The 25,871-nt window shown below is 39.6% G+C and overlaps 1 protein-coding gene across 1 annotated transcript in view; it reads left to right on the forward strand.

Moving 5' to 3' along the window:
• Positions 1–735: 735 nt before the first annotated feature.
• LOC134800543 (influenza virus NS1A-binding protein homolog) overlaps positions 736–25,871 on the forward strand; it is a 31,268-nt gene continuing 6,132 nt past the window's right edge. The window contains exons 1-8 of the mRNA XM_063773027.1: positions 736–926; positions 1,032–1,073; positions 17,634–18,157; positions 19,513–19,782; positions 20,250–20,501; positions 22,435–22,538; positions 23,177–23,363; positions 24,636–24,784. Of these exons, the coding sequence (XP_063629097.1) occupies positions 1,043–1,073; positions 17,634–18,157; positions 19,513–19,782; positions 20,250–20,501; positions 22,435–22,538; positions 23,177–23,363; positions 24,636–24,784 (1,517 nt within the window). The 5' untranslated portion in view covers positions 736–926; positions 1,032–1,042. The remainder of the gene's footprint in view (positions 927–1,031; positions 1,074–17,633; positions 18,158–19,512; positions 19,783–20,249; positions 20,502–22,434; positions 22,539–23,176; positions 23,364–24,635; positions 24,785–25,871) is intronic.

Here is a 25,871-nt window from a genome sequence, read left to right on the forward strand (position 1 = left end):
TTCGCTGCAGGTCTAAAAGCTGCCTTAATACGCTTTTCCCTGAACAGAACCCAAACTATGACAGATTTAATTTACCAATTTTGAGTCTAAAACATCACCCTGTTATAGGCTCGTCGGCGAATGCGAAAGCTAAGAAAGAAAAGAAAACATGTATTTGAAGTAACTTTTATTTAACTGCGTGAAGACAAGAACCTAGATAGCTAACTAAATAATGCATTTACCGTGATAATACCGTTATAATAATAATGTGACAATAATATGAAATAAATTACTTTTTATACTTTCGACGGCGTTTTATTAGTTTCCTCCTTTTACCCCTCCTTTACTCTCGCTCTGTCTCCTCTCTTACTAAGGGTGGTATTCCACCTATCCAATGTCTTTGTCTAATGTGTATTGCGTCTCACATTTTGCTTTAATGAGAGAGTGAGACGCACTGACATTGGACAGGTGGAATACCACTCTCAGGACCTTTATAACTTCACATAAATATCGGTATAATACTTGTCGGTATTTGTTAACTACGCAGTAACCAAAGGAAAAACATGAAGCAAATCCTTATCGCGAGCAAATAAAGTAAATGTAATTATTGATTATAAATAAAAATTACTTAAAAATAAAATAAAATATATATCAACATAAAAAACCCACGTCGTCTCAACATTTGTCCTCGCATAAACTCGCGTGTTTTTTACATGACTTGAATAGCGTTGAAAAGCGGAAATTAATGGCGGCCGGATTTAAAAAGCGAACCTGTCATACTCGCGTCAGCTGTCAAAACAAGTCGCGAGGTGCGGTTGATGGCTGATGGCGTTGGCGTAACGAGAGCACACCACACCGAGGCGGCACGGCTGAGGCACGGCATGAGTAACGCGTGACAGTGGAGTCTCTCTCGCGGGCGAGGCTCGCGACGGCATCACAAGCATCAGGTGGGTTTGTTTACGTCAGCCATGTGACTGAACTGCGCCGCGGCCTTCGCGCGGTTTAATCCAGTTTGAGGCCGGTGGATCGCACTGACGTTCTCTCTGTTGCAGGATCCTGCACCATGCGAGGAGCGGAGTGCACCAACGGATATGGTAAGTCCGATATTCTGTACTCTCTCTTTGTTGCGAAGTTGCTAGATGTTTCTCGACCCCAGGCGACACAGTTTATTTTGACCGCGTTTACGTTTCTTGTATTGAAACATTGGGCGCTCTTAAGAACTCAACAAGTTTTGTATATTTATACGATGAAACACGCGACACGTAGGATTTAGGCAGTTTATCGATAAATAATAGGTGCCTAATAGACCTGACCTTTACTAAACAGTATTAAGTTTGAGCCACAGATCAGTGTAATTGAGTTATGAGCTCAAAGTCAAGGTATTCATGGAAAGCAAGCCTGTTAGCGTCTCAGATGGCCATTGTAGTCTGACAATACTTTCTGTAACACATTGTGTTACATATTTTCCTGTGGCTATGTGACTGTACTTGTTTTGGTTTCAAACAATGCAAAACAATATGATATTTACTTCAAATGTCATATTTAATATAAATATAAATGTTAGATTTCTTAATAAGGTACCTAGGTGACCAAATTTTATTCAAATATTCTGCGTAATTGAAATTTAAATGAATAACTATTAGAATCAATGAGTAACAGAGTAAAATGGAGTGATTGATGATTATTATAGCTGTGATGCTTTAACAATAACACATGCTTTGTTAGGTAAACATAATATGTATTATGAGGAAAACCTCATATTTCTGGTTAGATAACAGCCTCGTCACAAGTACTTAAAATCAGGCTCAGGAAACTATTAACATATGCACACCAAAATATTGATCACAGGTATGATTTGTGGGATGTAGGTGGAGTAAATAATACCAATTCTATGTCACACACTACTGTAATATTGATTTAAGAATCTGAGTGTAGCATTCTAGTCCATCTCATTATCATCCTGGATTTAGATTGATTTAAAATATTGCAAAGTTATGTTAGATGAAGGAGCGGGAAGGTGACCATTGGAACTCTGTAACAAAAACAAACTAAACCTATATAGTTTAGGGTCATTACATTAGTTATCTTTATGAGTAGCTGTTTGACTTATGACAAACATAAGCTACTTAAAATATTCTTAAAATGAGGTTTCCTATTTAAAATAAATTGTATTGTTAATGGACAAGAACTGAGTTCGAGCAAAGTTCAAATATACTATATTCATGTAGGCCTAGCAACAAGCACTTAATAAATGCAATGAATAATACCATAAATTTCAACACTGACAATTTTTACATGTTATTGAATGTGCTTATTACTGTTATTTACTAGTTTATAGCTAAATACAGCATTGAAAGTGTAACAGTAATTTGATACGCTGAAGTGTGTGTATGTGTTGGTTTGATTGAGTGAAGCAGATCCAATTGAAGGAATTGTCTCGGGCAGCCAGTGGCCACCCATTCATAAATTTAGTGAGGCATGGCAAATTGTATTATGACAAAATGTATACAGATTGTTTTGCAAGATTACAGTGAACAAGTTATTTATGCATTCTAGTTTTTACCTGATTAGCCAAGTAGTTGTTTTTAATTCATGTATAAATGTATGCATCTACATTTGTTTCGAATATTCTGCAGCCCATAAGAGCTTAGAGGGTTTAAATAAATATCTAGTAATATTATTTAGCTATAAACTTACTAACAAAAATAAGTATTTTGCTAGAAAATATAGATTTAAAATTTAATAATTTTCAACTAGGGACCAAATCAAATTATTTTTATGAAAATGGCCACCAGTGGACTTGGATACTTTTTCTTTAGTGTATGATATTTATTTTAGTTTATAATTCATCATTTTCACTTGTTATAAATTAAAACATATTTCATTGAAGGATGTAAACATTAGCTTGCCAGACTTGAGCATTTTAGTCATAAATTCGATAACCTAGGGATGACCTGCTACAAAACCAAAAAATCTTGCAAGAAACATGTCAATAAATACACACCTAGGTGTTTCTTTAGGTAATTATACTTAATGTTTAATAATAAAGGCGAACTTATCACTAAAGCATTATGTACAATAATAAGTAGTTAGCACATTGTCACTGATAAGATAAGTACTTATAGGCAATCAGGATTTTTCCATACGTACGTAAAACTTATAATAGAATTACATTTTAGGATTTTAATGAACACAGTGGAACTTAACTACTTAATAGATTATTATGAATTCGATTGTATAATGTTTCGTAACGTATCTATAGTACCATTCTATAGTAGCTGTAGACTCTAATTGTAGCCATGTGTCCATAATGTTGTGTACATAATTCTCTTAGCAACAATTTTTTGATTGCCGTCTGTGTATTTAATGGGTAGCTCGCCCGCTTAGCTGCTTGAGTTGTTGCTCAACTTACGACATTCTTAATGATGAGCATCTTTAACATGTAAACATGTCGTTTATACTGCACTGCTACGTTTCCATAGCGATGGATTGATCACTAATGAAGTAATGATTCTCTGCTATTTTTAAAGCCCTGCGCTGCGGGCTTATGGCGCGATTACACCCTGCGCTGATTCTGGGTCTATCGCCGGATCGAACAATGTCATGTCAGTTTCTTGGCAACGCAACCCCATATATTCCTTGATTTGTCAGAGACCGAATTAGGTGACCTGACCTGCCTTGCATCTTTACGACGTTCAGCCTTTCGTATTTCGGTCTTATCTTTAAGAATATAGTCTTACAGTCTTATGATAATGCGGATTACGTTATGTTATAATTCTAATCGGCTGCCCTGAATAATCCTATTCCTAGTTGGCAAGCGGCTAGCCCTATTGAGATGGAACTAATTAGGCTACCTAAATCTAATAACATCCTTCACTGCAATGAAAAAATCCTTATTCCGAGTTGTCCCTCGATGAGACCAGCCTAACTGCTTTAAAATACGACGCCAGACTCGCATCGAATGAAAAACCATTCGAAAGCGATTGTCGTCCCAATTGTGTCATTTGAGCCACTTTACTCTGCGGTTATACCTAGATAAAAACTCGATATTGTAAAATTTAACGAGCATAGTTTATTTATGAAGTGGAAGGCCGCGTGCGCCGTCGATATATTTATGGCGGGGGAACTAATCTCGTCTAATTAAGGCGAGGTATGCCCGAGGAAAATTTTCAGATTCTGTCAAATTACCCCATTTCACACACAAGCACACTTGACGTACACTACCTCACTTTACTGGGACAGGTCAGTGACCCATCCTGTTTTTTTTAAGATGCAAATGAGAGTATTTTGAGTTTCGTGTTAACCACTAGCCTCCTTTGAGGAAGAGAAACTCTAAAAAAGTTCCATTGAAAGAAGGAAGAGAAACAATATATTTTATCTTACTCTCCTTGTCTGTTCATGTCACATGTGACGTATTTAAATGTAAATTAACTAAAATCGAATTCATTAGATACGCGTACTAAATAAACCGAATAAATACAGAAGTCGTCAAATGAAAAACGTTATTTAGGTACTACTCTATTCAATAGGGCTTTCGATAAGGCGCAAAATCAATTCAATGACAATTTCATTGAAATCATATGTGTATTCCGATGATGTTATTATTGTATAACTTACTTACCTTAGCTTAGCTTCAATCTGTATATATTTAATTGTAGTACCTAGCTAATAAGAAAATTTTGCATGCTTTTTCAAGTGAAATGTAGGGGAGAGCGGGGACAAACGTAACGGCGGGTGGAAAGGAAAGTAACTATTGCTCTGTAGGTGTATCTAATAGTCAAAACACCACTCCGCTGCTATTAGGTGATAGACAGTGGCGCCCCCTTCACTTGCATTCAGTCGAAACGGGCGCCACGTGCTATTAGGTTGTGTGAGAGGACCCAACGTGATTTTTCGAATCAAAAGTACGTTTTTCGACTTTTAGTTATTTGATGTTTACGTTGTATTAAAATACATACAGTTTCTGAATATTTGCATATCCCCTAGAGTGGCATTGTCCGGCTCCCGGTCTCTACGGTAAGTGGCGGGGAGCCGGCAGACGGACAGACATAACAAGCCGTTGAATGGCGGCGCCTCAGATTTAACGGTGGGTTGAGGTTGAGTGGCGCGGCCATTTTGGAAAAATATACGTCAAGTGGCGGGGCCTCCAGGATGGTCATCGCGAATTTGGCGCGTGTTAGAAATATGACCGTTTCTCAAAAAATATGTATGAAGGATATATATTAACTATGTATTATTGAATTCAGCATAAAGTGGTTTATTTGATTGTATACCAATGAATTACATTCTATTTTATGTGAATTATGCTGGACTTGATCAAATCTCATATTATTACCAATTTTTTTCTACTTTCATGTATAAAAATACGTATAATTAGGAAATAAAACAATTGACTGTAGAAAAAGCAGTTTTTATGACAAAACAATACATTTAATATGATTCACACAGTTCTAACAAACTTTATTTTACGCGGGAATTCGACCGTTAAGGAATACCATCCTTGTTTATTGACGAATGCATCTTGCAAGAGTGAACAAGCAAGGCATAGTTTTAACGGTTTTATTTTAGGCGCGAAATACGATGTCGCACAGAGGCCGGGAGACGGTCTCTGCCACTCACGGGCTTGTTATGACGGAACCGTCTCCCGGTTCGCCGCCAATTAGGGAAGTGTCCGGCTCCCGCCCTCTGCCACGCAGGGGCATATTTTAAAAAATGGCCGCGCCATTTCTCCTACCCTTCAACCGGAGGCCCTGCCACCCGAAGGGATATTGATTAGATTGATTGCAATTTATTTTCTCGACCACGTTCCGTTTCAAAGATATCTTTCATATTTTCAGAAAAATGCGGTCGGGTACAAAAGTAACAAAGCCGTATAGGTACAAAAGTAACATTTACATCCCATACAATATATAGGTACCTATTGAATCTAATATGGTGTCACATGCTTAATGCGTCAATGATGATTTAAACCAGGGCTCGCCAAACCCCGGCCCGCGGGCCAAATCCGGCCCGCGAAGCGTTCCAATCCGGCCCGCCGACAGCGGTCCAATCCGGCCCGCGGGAGGCAGGCTCCAGGTGTTCAGCCCTATCAGTATCAGTTCAGCAGCAACCAGATACACCCTCCCCCCCCCCCCTCGGCGCCGACGGTGGCCCGCGCGAAACCTGATTTAAACGATGTATGCCATATTTGTGAGTGAAAAAACTCTGACCCTGAATTATCTGAGTAGAAAACATGTTTATAACAGAATAATTGACCTCATCACTTGAAATAAAAACAATTTCTAACGAGGACTTAATATTGATTTGTTTTCTTAAAATGCTAATGTTTATGTAGTTAAAATGCAAATATTAAAGTGTGTGATCAATAATAATTTACATATTTAATTAGTACTTTTTTGATTTGATATACCTATCATATTATATGAATTACAGCCCACTGTGTCTTGTTACTTTTGACCCACACGTGTTACTTTCTGCACGCCAACGGGTCATGAGTAACAAAAGACGATTTTTTAGTCACTCTGGTACTTACATACAAAATACACAATTATAAGGTTAATCAAGATGTTAATGTACAGAACATGCAATGAAGTTATATATGACTACATTAATTTCATCAAAATAATAACGGTTAGCCAGAAACTAAGTTCAAAGTACAAAGTGTTGCGTTTCTCCCCGCTCTCCCCTACGCATCCAAAATTACTGTCCACCTATGTTCATCACTACATTTTTGCAAACATATCGTTATCTTTATCAATAAATAAAGTCCTGGCAGGGTGGAAATTTAATTTTGGCGGATTGTTTTTCTCTGCATCTGACTGTACAGCTACGCCAAATTTTTGGTAAACTTACGGTTATATGTTCAGAATCTGAATCTGTGTAGTTATTTAGTACGGAAATACTTAAGATATATGGACATTCCTCTGGTCCTTGAACTACGTCCAAAAGAGAGGTATGGGCACTGTGAATTACATCTCGCTTTGTGTGGTAGGACACAGCACAGCGGATGTCATTCCAGATCTAGAGCAGAGCTCAACCTTACAGAAATCTGCAGCCAAATAACACTAGATCCTACTCATAGTATTGTTCCTGCCGGTGAGTATGGTTGCCAGTTATCAACGAGGGTGCGGAGGGTTAGGCACGGCAACGCGCATGTACCTAACACCTCTGGAGTTGCAGGCGTCCATAGGCTACGGAGACTGCTTACCATCAGACGGGCCGTATGCTTGTTTGTCATCGACGAGGTATAAAAAATAAAATTAAATATGCACAGAATATAATTGAACTAGAAACTTTGTTTTATTTTATAGTAAATTTGGATAACAATCGATACATAGACAATCACAGTAAACCAGTCCGCAACGGTATTGGCCTGTAAGCCTCGTAGGCAAGTATATCCCGGCCTCACGAGCCGCAAAAACTCACTAGGACTGAGGCTAGACCATAGTCGTTTATTTATTCTTGATTTCATGAAGGTTTGCAGAACAGCACGTCACCGCATTATATATCTGGGCGGACCTCACAGCAACAAGATAGGTGTACCGCTTCAAGATTTTCAAGTAGTACACGAAATATTTACATATCGTTCCGTATTAATAGGTAATATTTGAAGATCAAAAGTTCTCTAACATAAATACAAGATCACAAAATTGTCATCACAATCAGTTCATTGACGTTGACGTACAGAAGTCACATGGGTACCTTTTTAAAATTACGCAATATTAGGTAATACCAGCATAATGAAAATTAACTCCAATCAGTAAGTATGAGTCTTCAAACTTTTTTCATTTTAAGCGGGGTTTGAAGGAGCAAATTACTTAAATGATTTTAGAACCGTATTGTTTTGAGAGTTTACTGCGTTTTTCAATAATTATCCCCCGTAAACAACAACAAATCAAATTTAAGATGAGACCCGAGCTCTATGTGATGATAATTAATTTACCCTATTTTTTTAAATACAATTTGTCTACTGGTATACTTTTTCGTATACGTATATGATTTAATGTCAAAATAATTGCAAAACCCAACTGTCAGTTTAGTGCGCCCCGCGATAGGACCGCCTTCGTTCAAGCCCAGCGGGCATCTGATCAAAGAAGTTGCGTGCACGGGACCGCTGATATCATGTTTTTGAACTTATTTATTTAATGTTAAATTAAAAAAAAAAGTAATCGCGGAATTCGCTCAAGCATAAAATTGCGCGTTATTAGAAGCAGTTTTCATATTTTTATCTTTTGTGCACAAATTGTTACGAATGTTTAAAGTCCGTTTTAGACCTATGTTCGTGATCGTTTTCTATCGAGCAAAAGTCAAAAATTTAGGATTCGAATCGCGGAAGTCACTAGAAAAAGCCCTCAAGATTGTTAATTGAATGTATGGCAGCCGTATTGTGATCCAAAAAAGAGCTACGGCTTTTTAAAAACTTCGTTTTCTGAACCCACTGCACCTTAATGGTATTACGCACGTATTGTGCAAACTAATATATCTAATCATAATAGGTATCGTAAATGAGGGTTAGGATAGTTTACTTTATTAGATTAAGAACATGGTAAGAATATCACTAGTGGCTCTGTGAGCTGTAGACCTCGCGAGCAGAGCTTGAAATAACATGGTGCTAAGAGCTTTAAATACACCGTGTTTTTTTTTATTTCCGTTAATTTCAAGGGTGCATTCCTGAGCTTAAATCAAGTAACTTTCTCAAAGACACAGATGTTCTAATTAAGTCCATTTCGGAGATAATCCATAATTTATTTTTTTACTATAAGGCCTCTACAAGCGTGTACACTTGCCTTAGGGCCGGCTTACATATTGATTAGTGTTTAGAATGAGTTCATACATTTGCTACTAAACTTAAGTACAATCTCGGTCGATTGATGTACGAAATGACATTGATATGTCACAGATTTCAATTGTTTGGTTGAGTTAAATGTAATGCCCGTGTTACAACAACGCTATATGCTACATTTAATTACTTTTTAAACAAAAAAAAACAAAAAAGAAAACAAAAAAAAATTTTTTTTTTTGAAAATTAACTATGCCATTTAGTTCTTATAAACGTACTTAACTATACCCCGAAGTTAACGGAATTCAATAAAAACACGGTGTATAGTAAATTAAAGAAAAACAATACGAAATTTATGTGTAAAAAAATACAAAAAGTTATAATATCCCAGCATACAATTACTGGGGATCGAACCCAGACCCTCTGTGCAAACAGAAAAAGCGAACGTTTACAAACTGAGCCAAATAGTTCTTAGACGAGTTGACGAAATTTAGCTACTCCTTCTCAAATTAAAATTAGTTAAAATTAAATATCTAAATACCGCCTAAACCAGCGATAATTTTTTTCTGCATTTTTTGCTATTAACTCTGTAAACATGTTTCAAAAAGAAAAAAGTCTTATGATATCGATACGACTATTTGTTTAGGCGCCAGGTATCACGACTCCGCCATTTTTAAAAATTTCCAAAAACCGGATTGACAAAAAAAATTTATTTAGTCATAAAATTCGGTCACAAAATTTCACGAGAATCGGTTAAGAATTGCGACCTGTAGAGGAGAACATCCGGACATACGAAAGCAAAATGCCCGAGTCAAAACGTAGACCTTCGCTTCGCTTCGGTCAATTATCATAAATTTGAGAATATGCACCTATAGTTTGCGTGTAGCGTAGGCTATAGGTTTTCAGCAATAAGTATAAGTAGCTAGGGATATTATTTAATACTTTGAATATTCTTAACTATTGACTCTGTGTGGTGTAGAGTGTAAGAGCTATATCACGAGCTATAAGCTTAAAAATTGTAAAAACACAAGTGCCATAGACTCTCCTTACGTCTTTTCTCAATTTTCGCCATTTTGGACATTTCCAAAAAACGTTTGGAAATGTCCAAAATGGCCCAAATTTTGCCCAAGCAGAAACGTAGACCCTTGCTAACGCTCGGTTAATTAAGCAGGTGCTGCATCCAGCACCATTCAGCATTTTCAATGATTCCCTTATTTATTAAAGGCAAGCTTTTTGTTTCTAGAACCTATTAGCCTTTAACATACCGGATCAGCCATAGTATCCGTTACTTCGACAGGTCTGCTCTGATATCAAATCTAGTCCCTGTTCCTATACATATAGAGATGCTTTTCAAATGCCTTGCGCCAGTTTAGTACCTACTACGGACTGGAATGCCGTGGGCCTTCGACTCTTCAGCGAAACCTATTAGCTGTGTTCATGACTGTGGTAACCGCTTGGCGGTTATGGGTCACTATCTTCTGCCCGCGACTTCGTCTGCGTGAGATGATGATATTGATGATTGATATATACTGCCCTGTCATTATTGTCATTCCTCGAGTCTCAAACTATCTCCACACCAAATTACATCTAAATCGGTTCAGCGGTTTAAGCGTGAAGAGGTTTTAAACAGCCACACTTTTGCATTTATCTACACTAGCCTGTTACCTAATGTCCACAGGGAAAATGTGACCCCTTATACCTAACTCTACTCTCAATTTATTGATTCAATCTGACCCTATCAAGCTGATACTGACACAGGATCTAGACTTCTAGAGGGCAAAATGATTATAGGTACGATCAAAGGAGCACAATCGAGACCAAATTGGTCTGAGATTAGATAGTCAGGTTCGACGGCCGCTTTATAGTGACAGTCAAGGTCAGTTATTGATTAGGGCATAGGCATTAGGCAGGCGTGGCTCACTCCGCGATTTCGTCGCTTTGCAACAGGTAGCTAAAAGTACATCCGTTCCACACCAATTTTGGTGGCTAGCCATAAGCCGCGCGTGGCGCTGTCGCCACCTAGCGGCCATATCTGTCCTGATCGTAACAGACGCGTTTTGTTAGAGAGTGGGTCTTCTGTACATAGTACTATTATTTATTCTGTGGCATGGGGACGAATATATTAAATTACACTGTAGCGTACGAAACGCAACTGTTACTTGCGCACTAGTTTGGAAGAGTGATAGAGAGAGATGACTACGATACGCTATACGTAGCGTTAACGATTGGCACGTTGGCTACGCGCCCAGATATATCGGGGCGTCCGGGGTGCTCAAAAATATCCACGCACTCTAGCGCCTTGACAATAGAGGCCTGTTCAGATATTTGTGAGCACCATGGCCGCTCCGATCTCCGATATATCTGATAGCGACTGTTAAAATCATTCCGGCTGACTGTAGCTAAATAAACAATTGTGTTGCCAGAGACATTCGATATTTGCCGTTCGCGACCACATCGCGGTTATCGCCTGACAGGCACAAACTATTATCTACGAGCAGAGCAGGGCGTCTAGCATAAGTTGCGGTCTCGCGCGCGAGTTCATACTTGAAGTCGCGCTCGATGTATGATGGAGTCGCGCGCGAGAACGCAACTCATGCTAGACCGTCAGAGGTAGTGTTGCTTAAACAATACTTTCATAAAACGCCGATTTCCTCGTGTTTGTTTATACGCGATACGCACACATATACATGAAGTATTTGTGCCTACGAAATCAGCTTGTCATCAAGTCATAGTTTTGTCTTGGCGACCCTAGTCTGTATCGACAGAGTATGATTACGAGTAGGGTTATGCCCTGTCCGCTAGTATAAAGGCCGGTTATTTCTAAATTAAGATCGTGCATTCAAGAAGAGATGAATGAATGAATGGTATAACACACAGGTAAAAGAAGTATTGTTTCATGTTTATAAAGGACGTCCTGTGGCAACTCTATATCTCTACGGCGCGATATCAGTAGGTATACTAAACTTATTTGATACGCGTATTGTCAAGACGTTAGAGTGCGTGTTCAGATATTTTTGAGCACCTCGGCCGCTCCAATATATATGATGGCGACTGTACCTATAGTGCGTCTCACAACTTTTTCCTAATACCTATAAATTGCTCTCGATATGCGTAATAACTATCTAACTAACTTAATATGGCTCGGCGACCCAAAGAGAGTCTTGGCCTCCGAAACGAGATCACGCCGCTTTTCCCGATCCTGCGCCGTTTCCTGCCAATTATCGGCTTGAAGCTGACGCAGATCTCCCCAGCGGTATCTGGGCCGACCTACCGGGCGGCCACCAGTCGGTCTTCCCAGGTACGCCCTCTTGGCAGCCCGGTCCTCTCCCATTCTTAATAGGTGACTGAACCAGCGAAGTCTGAAGTAATAACTATACGTTGATAAAAATCAGACTTGTTTATAATTTTGCTTTCTGCGTGGAAACGGCCGGTACGCTTTTTGCAACCTAGGCGTAGGTATTCTAGTTATACATATATGTATACTAACATTCAATTAGTGTAAGAGCTAGGTTAGGCGAGCTACTATGTAATTAACTATGTAGGCTTCGATAGACATAGAATAAAATAGGTAGATACTATTACTTACGTAACCACAGGTAGAATGTTTGAAGCACTTTGACCCGGCTACGGTGTCCTTCGTAGTAGTTGTTTTTAAGCATTCCAATATTGGTAATTTTCAATATTTCAGCCCCTTCGACGGTGATTAGACGATTACCTTAAGGTTCGGAACCGATACTTTTGCTGCTAGGATAGAACACCCGATATAATCATACCCTTCCTTTGACATCCCATTTATCAATATCTGCTCAGTGATTTTGCTGCTAGATGGATTACCCAATATAACCCTTTTGCTTTGCTATGCTATGTTGGGTAAAAAGTGTAAACGGGTCATTTATTTATTAGAAAGATAAGATAAGTAATCTTACATTTCGAGTTTCGAACTATTCGTTAATTTACGGAATACAGTAAAAACGGAAGGAAGGTAGGAATTTAATTAAGTTCGTTCGTCATTGCTACCTGTTAGAAAGGTCCTTGAGTAAGATTGTTGTGATTCGGTCGAGCGCCCGTTGACAGCAGAAAAACACGTGTCGAGTGAGGCCACGTGACGTCACTATAGTCTTCCGTGAGTCCGTGACGCGTATTGTCGTCTTCACAGATCACTTAGGGGCAGTCAATTTATGTACCATTTCGCACCTTGTCACATTGGCAATCAATACGAAGGCCGATGTCTAATATGATTGTCACTGTACTCGTAACAACCTACGAAATGGTACCCGTGCCTGGTAGATAGACTTGGATATCACAAATTGGAACACCCATTCTTCATTTGGGGTCTGTTGAACTGAACAGTTTACATACGTCATCGAAGTTCGATAAAATTAGAAAATCGAAATTCTATCTACCTCTCCATCGCTTGAATATAGGAACCATCGCTCACACTGTTAACTTTACATCGGTGGATCTTATGCCTTTTGTAATAAGGTCCACCGATGTACAGTTATGAGCGTTGCTGTCATTTATACATATAACGATAGGTAGGTATACGCAAGAACGGTAGAGAGGCAGGTAAAAAAATTAAATTTTAGGCTTTCGCGGTTTTTGTTCGCCCTACCTTTCCACCTCAAAATTTATCAGACATCGGGCACAAACTATTATCAGAGATACATATAAGTCATATAACTCCGTATAAGATAAATAAAGTCTAAGAAAAAAACGTGCCTCGGACGGCCACGGAAAAGTCATTCTCGAATAGATGGCGCCATTACCTTTGGCCTATTCTCGGCTAGATGGCGTTAACGACACCGTTTGGTATTTAACAATTTAAACACATATCAGTGAAAGAACATGGGTCAGTATCGAACAATAAAAATTAAGAATCATTTATCCGTAAACATATTTTGATTATTTTATACATTTTCAATTTTATTTTAAGTTTTAATCGTGTGTCGATAGATGGCAGTAAATGTACCGTGACTACAAAATTGACAATGACAGGACCCCTCTATACTATCTATTCTTTTTGCTATTATGAACTATGATATATTATGACTGTGTGGTTTCACGTTTTTAGTAAACATTTCATAAAGTCAAAGAGAGTGTATAAGAAAGAAGTGGAAGTGGGAGTTGGAAGGGGTACACCTCGGCGGACTTTCTCTGATCAGATCGGGGAAATCTTGAAGAAAGGCCAGGTCAAGAGCATCCTAAACCGGCGAGCGTGTATGAGGAATGTTATGAAAGTGAAGGAAGCGAAAGAGGTATGTCAGGATCGTAGCAAGTGGAAACCCGTGGTCTCTGCCTACCCCTCCGGGAAATAGGCGTGATTATATATATGTATGTACGTATTTCATAAAGTGGAGTCTGTAAATGATAGTCAATGATAACCATTGATAGTTGCGAGAAAAAACCAGCGTAATGTGGCCTCTAGATCAATAGCAAATATGTGCAATTAAAGTGGGCTCTTATGCCTCTTATATTGGATAGAGTCACCGGAGTTTGGTAGGTGAATTGAATAACGCCGTTGAGATGGCGTCTTGGTCTTATGAAAATGATAACATAAATAAACATTATGATTTGATAATACATTATAGGTTTACTTGATCATACTCATCTGGTATTACTGCAGCTGACTGTATGTACCTACATTACATAAAGTAGTACATAGTTATAGTTCTATAACTCATTGTTATTTATTACGTAAAAGATAGGAAACATACGAAAGAGGCGAACATGTAACGAAATGATAATTAGGTTATTTTGGGTACTGGTGGCCTAGCGGTAAGGCATGCTAATTTTAATTAGTAGCTTTTATAAAAACTTGTGAAGAGATGGTGAGGTGATAAGATGTAGCGATAAGGTTATTTTTGAAATCCTAACCCATCTGTAACAGTGAAAACACACTGGTCTATTCATAGCAGTTATTTCAATAGTCATATATTTGGCATTAGATGAATCTTGTGTGTATTTAATGATTAAGTAGTTTATACATTCAAGGTGTAAATAAACAGTCATTACAACATGTTATTTGCTTATGAGCTAAAACTTTTCCGTGATAGATAAATTGTCAGTAGCCTCAAGCCTGCGTCATTAAACATAAACCGCTTATCTTGAAACTTATGGCCCCGAAAATAAAGTTCACAATAGCATGTTTATTTACATTTAGCCTCGCGTAAGAAATGAGTTCAATTGGGACGCCCTTGACCGCTGATAGACGTAAAGCTACCTGTTTCATTATCAGCTGTAAGAGCGAGCGAAACAGCTTTCTTTCGGTTTTTACTGGGGTAGACAGCGCGGGATTATAACCAGACTGACCGATATATGTTGGTCTCTGTCCAGCTTAAGTAGTTAGAGATACAGAGTTCATAAGGGATTTGCACGCATTTGAGACGTTGTTTTGCGATTAGTAGGCAGTTTTTGCAATGTCAAGGTACAATGGACGACGTTTATTGTGCGTATTGATCCACCGTGCTTACACCGTGCAGTTGCTATCAGATATGTATATCGAAGTGGACAAGGTGGTCACATATATCTGAACAATGTGGGCTTCGTTGTCAAAGAGTACTTATTTACTAGTAGCTCTGTGATCTGTAGACTGTAGATCTTGCGATAAGCAAAATACCTACTTATTTCCTTAGGTAATTATCACAGCGAACTCACAATAGTCTTGTGCCATTGATCCTACTGGGGCTTAAGTCCGCCAATTTCAGCCATTATCAATATTTCCCAAAAAACGAAACGAGAAAATCTATCTAACTACCGAACCTGCTCACAAAATTTCACGAAAAAGAAATGCTATCTTGCCGAGGAGAACATCAGACATACGAAATCGTTTTCGCCCAGACTGAATCGGAGACCTTCGCTAACGGTCGGTCAACAAGCTCTATACAAAATACCAATTTATATGTATAAAAGTCCTACCTATAACTATTTAAGTGGGTAGTTGGCATGAGATTATTGAGATTGTCATCTTAGACTGAATTTCTCATTTATTTCACGCTCTTTTTTGGCCTCTCTTCGTATATTTGTTTGTTTATTTCATATTTTGGAGGCTACAAAAATAACAACACACTTTTTTGACCATTTTAGACCGTATCTTCTCACAGTAAGGTTGGCCGTCAGTCAACCGTGCCAACGAAGCTATGGATATCTTATCGAGGTCGTCACGTGGGTTGAGACTTGCGAATATAAGGCACTCAGCCGCGCGTGCCTTGGACACGTGCCTCTGACTGAATACTTAGATAGAATAATATCTGGGAGACCGAGCTTTGCTTGAAAACATATAAAAGCTAAAAAATGCGCGTTTTCCCAGACATAAGACCTAGCTAGATCGATTTATCGCCCTCGAATACCCCCATATAACAAATTTCATCTAAATTCTAAATCGTTAGAATTTTTTAGAGTCGTTAGAGTTATATATAAATAAATAAACAAGAATTGCTCGTTTAAAGGTATTAGATTAGATAGATAGATTATAAGATTGCGCCTACCATAAGGGATCTGTTTACTTAGCAACGCATGCGATTTTTGATACATTGCGACATTTGATCGACCGGTTGAATTTGTTTCTTGTGCTTAGTTATATATGTATCGAAAATGGCATGTTTTTTGTTGCAATCTCTGTGGAGCCCTGTACATTGACGTTTCCATTTCCATGCCAATTAAGTTTGAAAGGACAATGCAATAGTAGTTTATGTGACTGCTACATAATGAAAGGCATTAAAATACGAGTGTGGGTTTATGAAACGAATGAAATGAGTTTCATAATAGTATCACACGAGTGTTTTAATGCCTAATTATGTACAGTTACATACACTGCTTTATCTACACACATATTATAAACTTTCTATGATATATTCACTAACCTCATATTACAACCGACATTGGGGCACTTTCCTCTCTGGCGGAACTCGCGGATATGAGCTGGCGTCTCCGAAATATCTTTATCGCACAATTTACACGAAACTTTTGTTATAGTTACTTTAAAAACAACAAAACAAATTATTTTTTACTTACAAATTAATTAAAATATAAACTGTACGTCAAATGGCGGCAAAGGAAAACTTTTTTCACGTATGTCACGCATCCGTAGTTTTTTTTAATTCAGAGACAAACTAGAGTCGGGGTCGATTACCATATCGTCCGATACCAACTTACATACGGGATTTGTCAATATTGTATGCAATTGTCATTTGATTTCGAATAAAACGTCATGACGACTGATATTAGAATAGGGGTCAAATCAAATTGCTTTTTTTATTCAGAGATGTTCGAAATTTAAAATGCATTACCAAATCGATTTTGATATAGTAATGAAGTTATTACCACATTTTCACAGATAAGAAATTTGCTGTAACAAAACAGTTTATCGTAATGTGGGCCATTATTTACGGATTTTGAAGGCGTCATAGAGAGTTTATGATATGTGTGTAGATAAAATTATTTAAACGCCATCTAGTGCGGTAACCATAGTTGCTGTGGTGTAACACATAAGCTTTACCCAAAGATTTAACCAATTCTGCCAAGTTCTTTGGAGATACATGGGGACATTTATGGAATGCAAAAACACACAAACATATAGCCCCTCATATAAATGCTTTTGCTATGTATGCATTCCGTAATAAGGGGTAAATATGAACGTAGGCTAAGATATTCCATATAGCTCACAGTTCAAATGCAGCTTATATATTCACCACACGGTCTCATCGAAAGATCAGCGCTGGAAGTGCCACGAAATGGTGTAATCTCAACATAATGCTGGTGACTGTATTATGCTGAGATTAGACCATTTCGTGGCACTTTGTCGTTTTATGCATTTTATAATTTTCTTCTTCGTTTGTTACGAATAAAGCACTTTCTAATATGTATTCTCTGTTGTCAGGCGGCGCGTCACCTGAACACGCGTCAGCCAGCGACAGCGAAGGCGAGGAGGCGAGCGCCGGCTCCGGCGGCGAAGGAACCGTAGAACTCCTTGCCGAGGACTTGGAACTACCAGCGCGCGCCCTCGCCTCGCTCAACGCGCTACGCAAGTCGCGACAACACTTCGACGTCCTACTCGTTGCTGGGGGCGAAGAAACGCCCGCACACAAGGCAGTACTGGCTGCTGCGTCACCGTATTTATTAGAAACTTTAGCGGAGCCATTACATCGCGTAGCGGGGGTTGACGCGGCGTCGCTACGTGCGTTAGCCGAATGGGCGTATACTGGAAGATTAGTAGCATCTGCTGGCGCTCCAGCGCGGAAACTATACGAAGCTGCATGGCGGCTAAGAGTAGAAGGAGCGAGATTGGCGTTAGCGGAGAGGCTTGTGCGGCGAGCGACGCCGCAGGATGCGCTAGAGCTGCGAGCGCTGCCGGATTTACCGCCGCAGCACAGGCATCATCTTGACACGTTTATTGCGGCACATGTAAGTATATATAAGCTTGAGTCATATTTCATTTCTAAAAGCATATTTTAATGAATACTCACGTTAAAATTGGTGTCTGTACAACGTTTATAGCTAAGGAGTTATGGGTGCAAAAGTTGCCAGAAACGCTCTAAAACCGTTTTAGTATTGTTTTCGAGAATTTAATTTAACACGAGCGCTGCCGGATTTACCGCCGCAGCACAGGCATCATCTTGACACGTTTATTGCGGCACATGTAAGTATATATAAGCTTGAGTCATATTTCATTTCTAAAAGCATATTTTAATGAATACTCACGTTAAAATTGGTGTCTGTACAACGTTTATAGCTAAGGAGTTATGGGTGCAAAAGTTGCCAGAAACGCTCTAAAACCGTTTTAGTATTGTTTTCGAGAATTTAATTTAACACGAGCGCTGCCGGATTTACCGCCGCAGCACAGGCATCATCTTGACACGTTTATTGCGGCACATGTAAGTATATATAAGCTTGAGTCATATTTCATTTCTAAAAGCATATTTTAATGAATACTCACGTTAAAATTGGTGTCTGTACAACGTTTATAGCTAAGGAGTTATGGGTGCAAAAGTTGCCAGAAACGCTCTAAAACCGTTTTAGTATTGTTTTCGAGAATTTAATTTAACACGAGCGCTGCCGGATTTACCGCCGCAGCACAGGCATCATCTTGACACGTTTATTGCGGCACATGTAAGTATATATAAGCTTGAGTCATATTTCATTTCTAAAAGCATATTTTAATGAATACTCACGTTAAAATTGGTGTCTGTACAACGTTTATAGCTAAGGAGTTATGGGTGCAAAAGTTGCCAGAAACGCTCTAAAACCGTTTTAGTATTGTTTTCGAGGATTTAATTTAACACGAGGAGCAAGTGACTTTTGCAATGATCACCATTAATTTTAAATTCATATTTCATGGAGCTATATTTCTTTAGGATTGTCGTTAATAAACCAAACAGACTCTACATATCGTCGGGTGACAAGCAAAAGTCACTAACTAACACCATTGAAATTATTAGACAATAAACCGTGTTACAAGTGTAATAAAGTGCATTGTTACTTTAATTTTTTGATAGTACTTAGTGACTTTTGCTTGTCACCCGACGATATTTACAACACTTGAAAAAATCTGAGGGCCTACCGCGAAAATCTCAAATTCGAACTGCCTTTCTATGGCTCTTGCATATTCGAACGATACACGCAAAGAGACGAACGAACGAACGAGCGGTTCGCGGTAAGCCTCCGTTTATCAGAAAATATGTCATTAGGGACACTTTTAGCAATCCAATTTTTTCGATACGGTGGGTCCGCTAAACTAATCCATTTATTTGTCCATCCAGTTCGACGAGATTTGCGCCTCAGGCGCGCTAGCGGCCCTCCCTTCAGTAACCGCAGAGCTTCTCCGCGAGTCTTCAGCCGAAGATGGCGGCGAGGCTCCGCGTGCGGTCGCTGACGCGGCGCTCGTGTGGCTGAGGGACCGATCATTAGATGAGGAGTTATACTCCAGGACACATCTATTGTTTGTGGACGGAGGGGGAGAGCTGAAGGATTGCGGGGAGCTGCCGGCCGCGAGGACTGATGGGCCCGAGCTACAGGAGTATCGGCGTGAGGTGAGTGTGTAAGCTGATGCTATTGAAATAAGAATAGGTGCTGTATTAACCCAAAACACTGAGTGATAGGTTGATGAGCTGTGTTGGACACATTTGTTGTTTGTGCACGGAAGAGGAGAGTATAGCGATTGTGGGAGCTGCCTGTTGCTAGGACTGATGCGCCTGAGCTACAAGAGTATCGGCGCCAGAAAATATATAGGAATGGGCGATGTATTTTGAGACTAGTGTGGTTACAATTGCTAGACGGCGAGCAGACTGAACTATTGTCCGTGCATTTTGAGCTCTGAATTAATGAACGCTGGAGAACTGCCTATAGGGTGGGAGGTGGGCAAATCTTACTATAAAACTAAAATTTGTCGAAGTATGTATTTATGTCGTTGTATATTCTCCTCCGCCATCAAAATAAGTAAAAAATTGTACAGTAAAATACAGATTTAACTTAATCGTATCAAATATTTCTTCCGCAGGCCGTCGAGCGTCGACGCCGCGAGCCCGGCATCGGCGCCACAACGCCCAAACCGCTCGCCGGGGGCGAGCTGGGCGCCCGCGAGCGCGCCCGGGGCGCCGGCGGCGACTGCGCCGTACTGGCCGCGAGGTCGCTCGGCCCGAGGGCTACACAAGCGTTGCTGGCGGTACATGGAAGGCTGGTCGCGGCCAGAGTTGCTTGGAGACCGGCGGGCGGGCCGGTCGCGCGCGGAGGGAAGCTTGGACACACACAGGTTGGCTTTACTTCACTCACAGATCACACACCACCTAGCTGTATCAGAGGGACTATTTATTTATTCATTATTATTTATTACAAAAAAGTTATACAGCATAACAGTTATAAACGGCTACAAATATAATGACCACCAAAAAATACTTTGGTACCCTAAATAAAAAAATCATGCTTACCAAAAAAAATAACTGAACACCAAAAAAATAAGGCCTAAAAATACAAAAGTACCACCACTTTAATTACGACTGCACTTCAAATTGTATTCAAATACCAAATATATTGAATGATCACCAAAAATCATTAATGATCACCAAATCTTGAAGACCAAATTAATGCGATATTTTCACCTAAATAAACCAGTATGATTACCAAAAAATTTATACATATTACCAAATAAAGTAAACTGATGCCAAAATTACTAGCCCCTCCCGCTCAACCCCCCGTAGCCCGCACCGCATACCTACCTAACCTAATCTACTTTTCTAGTAGCATTTCGTTATGCTACTAGAAAAGTAAGTTGAACTGCTATCAGTTAAGTGGTTAGGTTAGGTTAGCACTGCGACCCTTACAGAAACGAAATGGTACTAGAAAAGTAGGTTAGGTTAAGTTTCAACTGCTACCCATACAGATACGAAACGCTACTAGAAAAGTGGGTTAGGTTAGGTTTGAACTGCGACCCTTACAGAAAAGAAATGCTACTAGAAAAGTGGGTTAGGTTAGGTTTGAACTGCGACCCATACAGAAACGAAATGCTACTAGAAAAGTGGGTTAGGTTAGGTTTGAACTGCGACCCTTGCAGAAAAGAAATGCTACTAGAAAAGTGGGTTAGGTTAGGTTTGAACTGCGACCCTTACAGAAACAAAATGCTACTAGAAAAGTGGGTTAGGTTAGGTTAGAACTGCGACTGTTACAGTAATAAAATGCTACTAGAAAAAGGTGACGAAGTGGATTAATTAATTTAATAGGATAACGATATATTAAATGATTGCACAATGCACATTTTTAATTAAAATGTGGTTACAATTTTGTGATCATTTACTATTTTTGCGTTTACAATGATTATTTTAGAGCCATTTGCTTTAATAGGATAGCAAGATTTAAAAATTTGGTTATCATTTTACTTTAAAATGGAGTTCTACTTTTGGTGTTCATTTACTATTTTTGGGTTTACAATGATTATTTTGGTATCATTTTCTTTAATAGGATAGCAGGATGTAAAAATTTGGTTATCATTTCACATTAAAATGGGGATTGAAATTTGGTAATCATTGACTATTTTTGGGTTAATAATGATTATTTTGGTGTCATTTCCTTTAAAAGGATAGTAAAATGTAATAAAATTGGTAATCATTTCACATTAAAATGGTGTTATAATTTTGGTGATCATTCATGATTTTAGGGTGGTAAAATAGATTTTTTTGGTATTAAATTTTACTAAATCTGGTGATCAGTTAAATAGCAGCCGTTATAAACTAAAGCACTGTACAATTCAAAAATATAATTAAAGAAAAAAGAAAATATTCAACTTCCATCCGTCACCTCACAGTACCTCAAGCACATACGACACACATCCGTCCACTGACTTGCAAACAGACCACTTTCTGGTGCCCATGACAGAAATGAGTTTAAGACGTTAAGCGTGATGGTGGGAGAGTTCCTGTACGAGACTGTACGCGTTCTCGGGACAGTGAGCAGATTTGTATTTCGCGGTCTAAGGTTTTTGTGCACAAATGGAACAGCAAGTACCAGTATAAGTAGTAGTATTAGGGTCGGTTGCACCAAACTGTTCGTATCGTTAAAGAGTTCGCAAAATTTTTATGTATGGAAAGTTTCATAGTAAAGTGCCGGGGCGCGCCGGCTGACGTTGATCAGTCTGTCAAATGTGGTTGGTGCAACTGGCCCTTAGTATTGTACTAATGTCGATCGTGTTGCAGGACGCCCCACCGGAACCGGATGGCGAGAAGCGAGCGGAGCTGGCGGGTGGTCGCTGCGCGCACGGCGCGGCCGCGCTCGGCCAGCGATTGATAGTTTGTGGCGGGTAAGCGTCTTTGTTACTTCATGAGTAACTGTCTTATGCCTCGGCGCTGAAATGCACGTTAGTTTACATGCAAAACTTTTGAAGTGAAAACTTCTTTAGCGGCGCTGTGCACTTTTTGAGGTGGAGAAAAAATAATAAATTCGAGACAGCGTAAGGCGTAACGCGTAAGGCGTCTCTCCTCTCTTTCTACCGCAAGGCGAAAATGTATGCCTGAGCCTGCTGTTTCATGTAGGCAGCGCAGGGCGCTTGCGTGACTTATGTGTGACAGACAACGTCATTGTTTTTTGATTTAAATGCCATCTAGTGAGTTTCCCTCAAACTGGTATTAATATAACGGTAGTACCAGTAGTACTCACAGTGATGTGCTTAGGGGTTTCAAGTAATGCGACGATACAATGCTAGATGGCGTTAACCTCAATTATACATAGTGCTGCAGACATTTTGCACTATATGGCCCTGTTATTAATATTTTGAGTTACAATGTCGTTGAGTTTTCACTTCTGCCGGCACTCCCGGAGTGCAACCCGTTGTTTTTTTTTGTTTAAGTTCTAACAAAGAAGAACACCATAATATGTTTCTGAATTGTTCATGCCAAGTTTCATGTCATTTTAAAATGTCTAATCTTCTTATTTCGGTAGTTACGACCGCGCCCGCGTCCTCCGCAACTGCGAGGCGTACTGCCCGGCCACCAACGCGTGGTCACCGCTGGCCGACATGCGCGGCGCGCGCGCACGCTTCCCCGCAGCGGCGCTGGGAGGGAAAGTGTACGCGCTGGGCGGCTCTGATGGACATAACGAGTTGGACTCGGTGGACGCCTTTGAAGAGGTTCGTTTTGTTATTGTAATCCACGGGTTGGCAACTGCGAAGTCACGAATGCGTGGTCACCGCTGGCCGACATGCGCGGCGCGACCTGAGTTTTATACGACCATTGCAAAGCCAAATAGGATAAGATTTTAGCAGTTTATTATAGTCTGTAACGTGTTTGTAAAGATGAAACCTCTTAGAGTAAAAACTATTCATTCAATTTTGATAACTGACCTGTCAATTGATTCGTTTTTGTGTCCAGGGTGTTTTTAATTTTTTACTGATTAAAAATACCTGCCGTGTTAACTCTTTACCTACGGGCCCTTGAATCACTCCGTCACCGCCCAATACGGGCATGTTTTGGCGAGAGACAGCGGTTAGGCATAATTTCACTTACTTGTAACTTTTGAAGTATTACAGCTACACACTTGAAACTTCACACACACAATAAGTATAATGTGTTTAATCAATAAATAATCACTTGGAGTAATAATATTCACTATTTTTTCTGCTTTCAAGCAATATATCAGTCACCAAGAAATTGAAGATTTTTAAGTTACTACTCGCGGATTTCACAAGTTTCAGTTTAAGAACATTAGTTTATAGTATACTTAACACAAATAAACACTTAAATAACGATAATTATGAAAATAATGCGTAAATATCAATCACTTAAAACGTTGCATAAAAACAATTTGCCACTTATGAAAAATAGTGATGTGAGTCTATCGACACATTTGTCGATATATCGATATCCTAGTAAATGTAAAACTGAAATAACAAGCTATGATTTCATAACATGGTAAATTCCAATATTTGAACCAATAACGGTAAAAAACACTAAAAATAACACTCCAAACACTCCCACGCCGTACTCTCATATCGACAACAAGTCGATGAAATTTAAAACTACACTATTGTCCGCCATATTGAGTTCAATTATTAGCACCTCTGCAGTATGGGTGTCAACCCCAGTTGCCAGCAAAAAAGCGGTAATTTTAAAATTATGTTTATGTCAGAGCCATCTACCGAAATATTATGATATTTTTTTCTTTGTATCTATACTAATCCCAGTGCATAATGTGACCGCTATCACCAAGCAACAAGGTCTCGTTTTGATTAAAAAAAATGTTTAACACGACCATTACTTCGATCAACTATAGTTGAGACCCGTACTGCAGCGGTGTTGCCTTACTGGCAACTCTGGCTGACACCCGTAGGTAAAGGGTTAAACTTGTGCGAATATTTGACGTGTTTTTAAGAATGTATGTTATTACCCGTATTTGTTGGCAGGGCGGAGAGACTGGTTTAGGCAAGTGGGTACCGCGCGCTCGGCTACCCGGTGCTCGCTCGCACGCGGCGGCCGCGGCCGACCACGAGCGCGGCATCCTGTACCTCGTGGGCGGCTGGGCCGGCGGCCGGAGCCTCAAGGCTGTGCACAGGTAGCTTACGTATGAGGAGTGTTTGTATCCCAGGGCGGAGGGCTCGGCAAGTGAGTGGCAGACGACAGGGCTCGGAACCGGTTTTTTCGTAAAACCCGAAATAGCTCAATATTTTTAATTATTTTATGGTCTTTACGTAGGACTGAATCATGTATTTAGTCAACAACTTCGTATTATTGGATTGTCCCAGTAAAAATTAAATAATAAACCAAAGAACGAAAAATAACGTAATAATACCGGTATTTTTTGTATGACGAAAAAACCGGTTCCGAGCCTTGGTAGACGAGGGGCATGGTATTATGTACGTCGTGGGCGGGTGAGCCCGCGGACGGAGCTTCAAGGCTGTGAACATGTAGTTTACGTTACCCAAAGAGCATTTGGCAGGTCTACACAGAACATGCCAGGAGGAAATCGTTGCTTGGTTTGTGAGGACGCCATCACTATGCACCGTGTGGCACGTCATTACACTCATTACCCTACACTACATTTCTCGCGGCTCTGATACTTTGTGGCTTATAGTACAAGTTAAGATCAAAAGCGACACATCGGGTAATTAATCCCTAACTAGATTACTTCTAATGCAACCACTATTAAGACTAAAAACTAAATACCATCGGAACGCATGTTCTTATACTGTTATTTTGGACGAAAAAATGCCGAGAAATAAAGCTCTGGTTTCCTAAGATACCGGATCCGTCATATAGCGGCCTTCTCCATACAAAATACTACGACATCCATATTTGGCCGTATTATTTTGTATGGAGACGGCCGCTATATGACGGCACGGCTATCTTAGGAAAACAGAGCTTTAGACAGGGTCGTTTTCTTCTTCAACGTGCCATATCCTAACGGATGTCGGCGATCACCATGCGAAAGTCCTCTCTATGTTCCGCCACTCTGCCCAGAGTGGTAGCGTCCGTAATACCGGTCCAACTCCTTATATTATTGCACCATGATGTTCTGGGTCTTCCTCTACCTCTTTTTCCATCAATTTTTCCCTCAATAATATTTTTTAGTAACGCATATTTGGTGTTCCTGTAGATATGTCCAAAATATGCTGTTTTCCTTCTTTTGATTGTCAATACGA

Source organism: Cydia splendana, chromosome 20 (genome assembly GCF_910591565.1).
Source record: "Cydia splendana chromosome 20, ilCydSple1.2, whole genome shotgun sequence".
Taxonomy (NCBI): Eukaryota; Metazoa; Arthropoda; class Insecta; order Lepidoptera; family Tortricidae; genus Cydia; species Cydia splendana.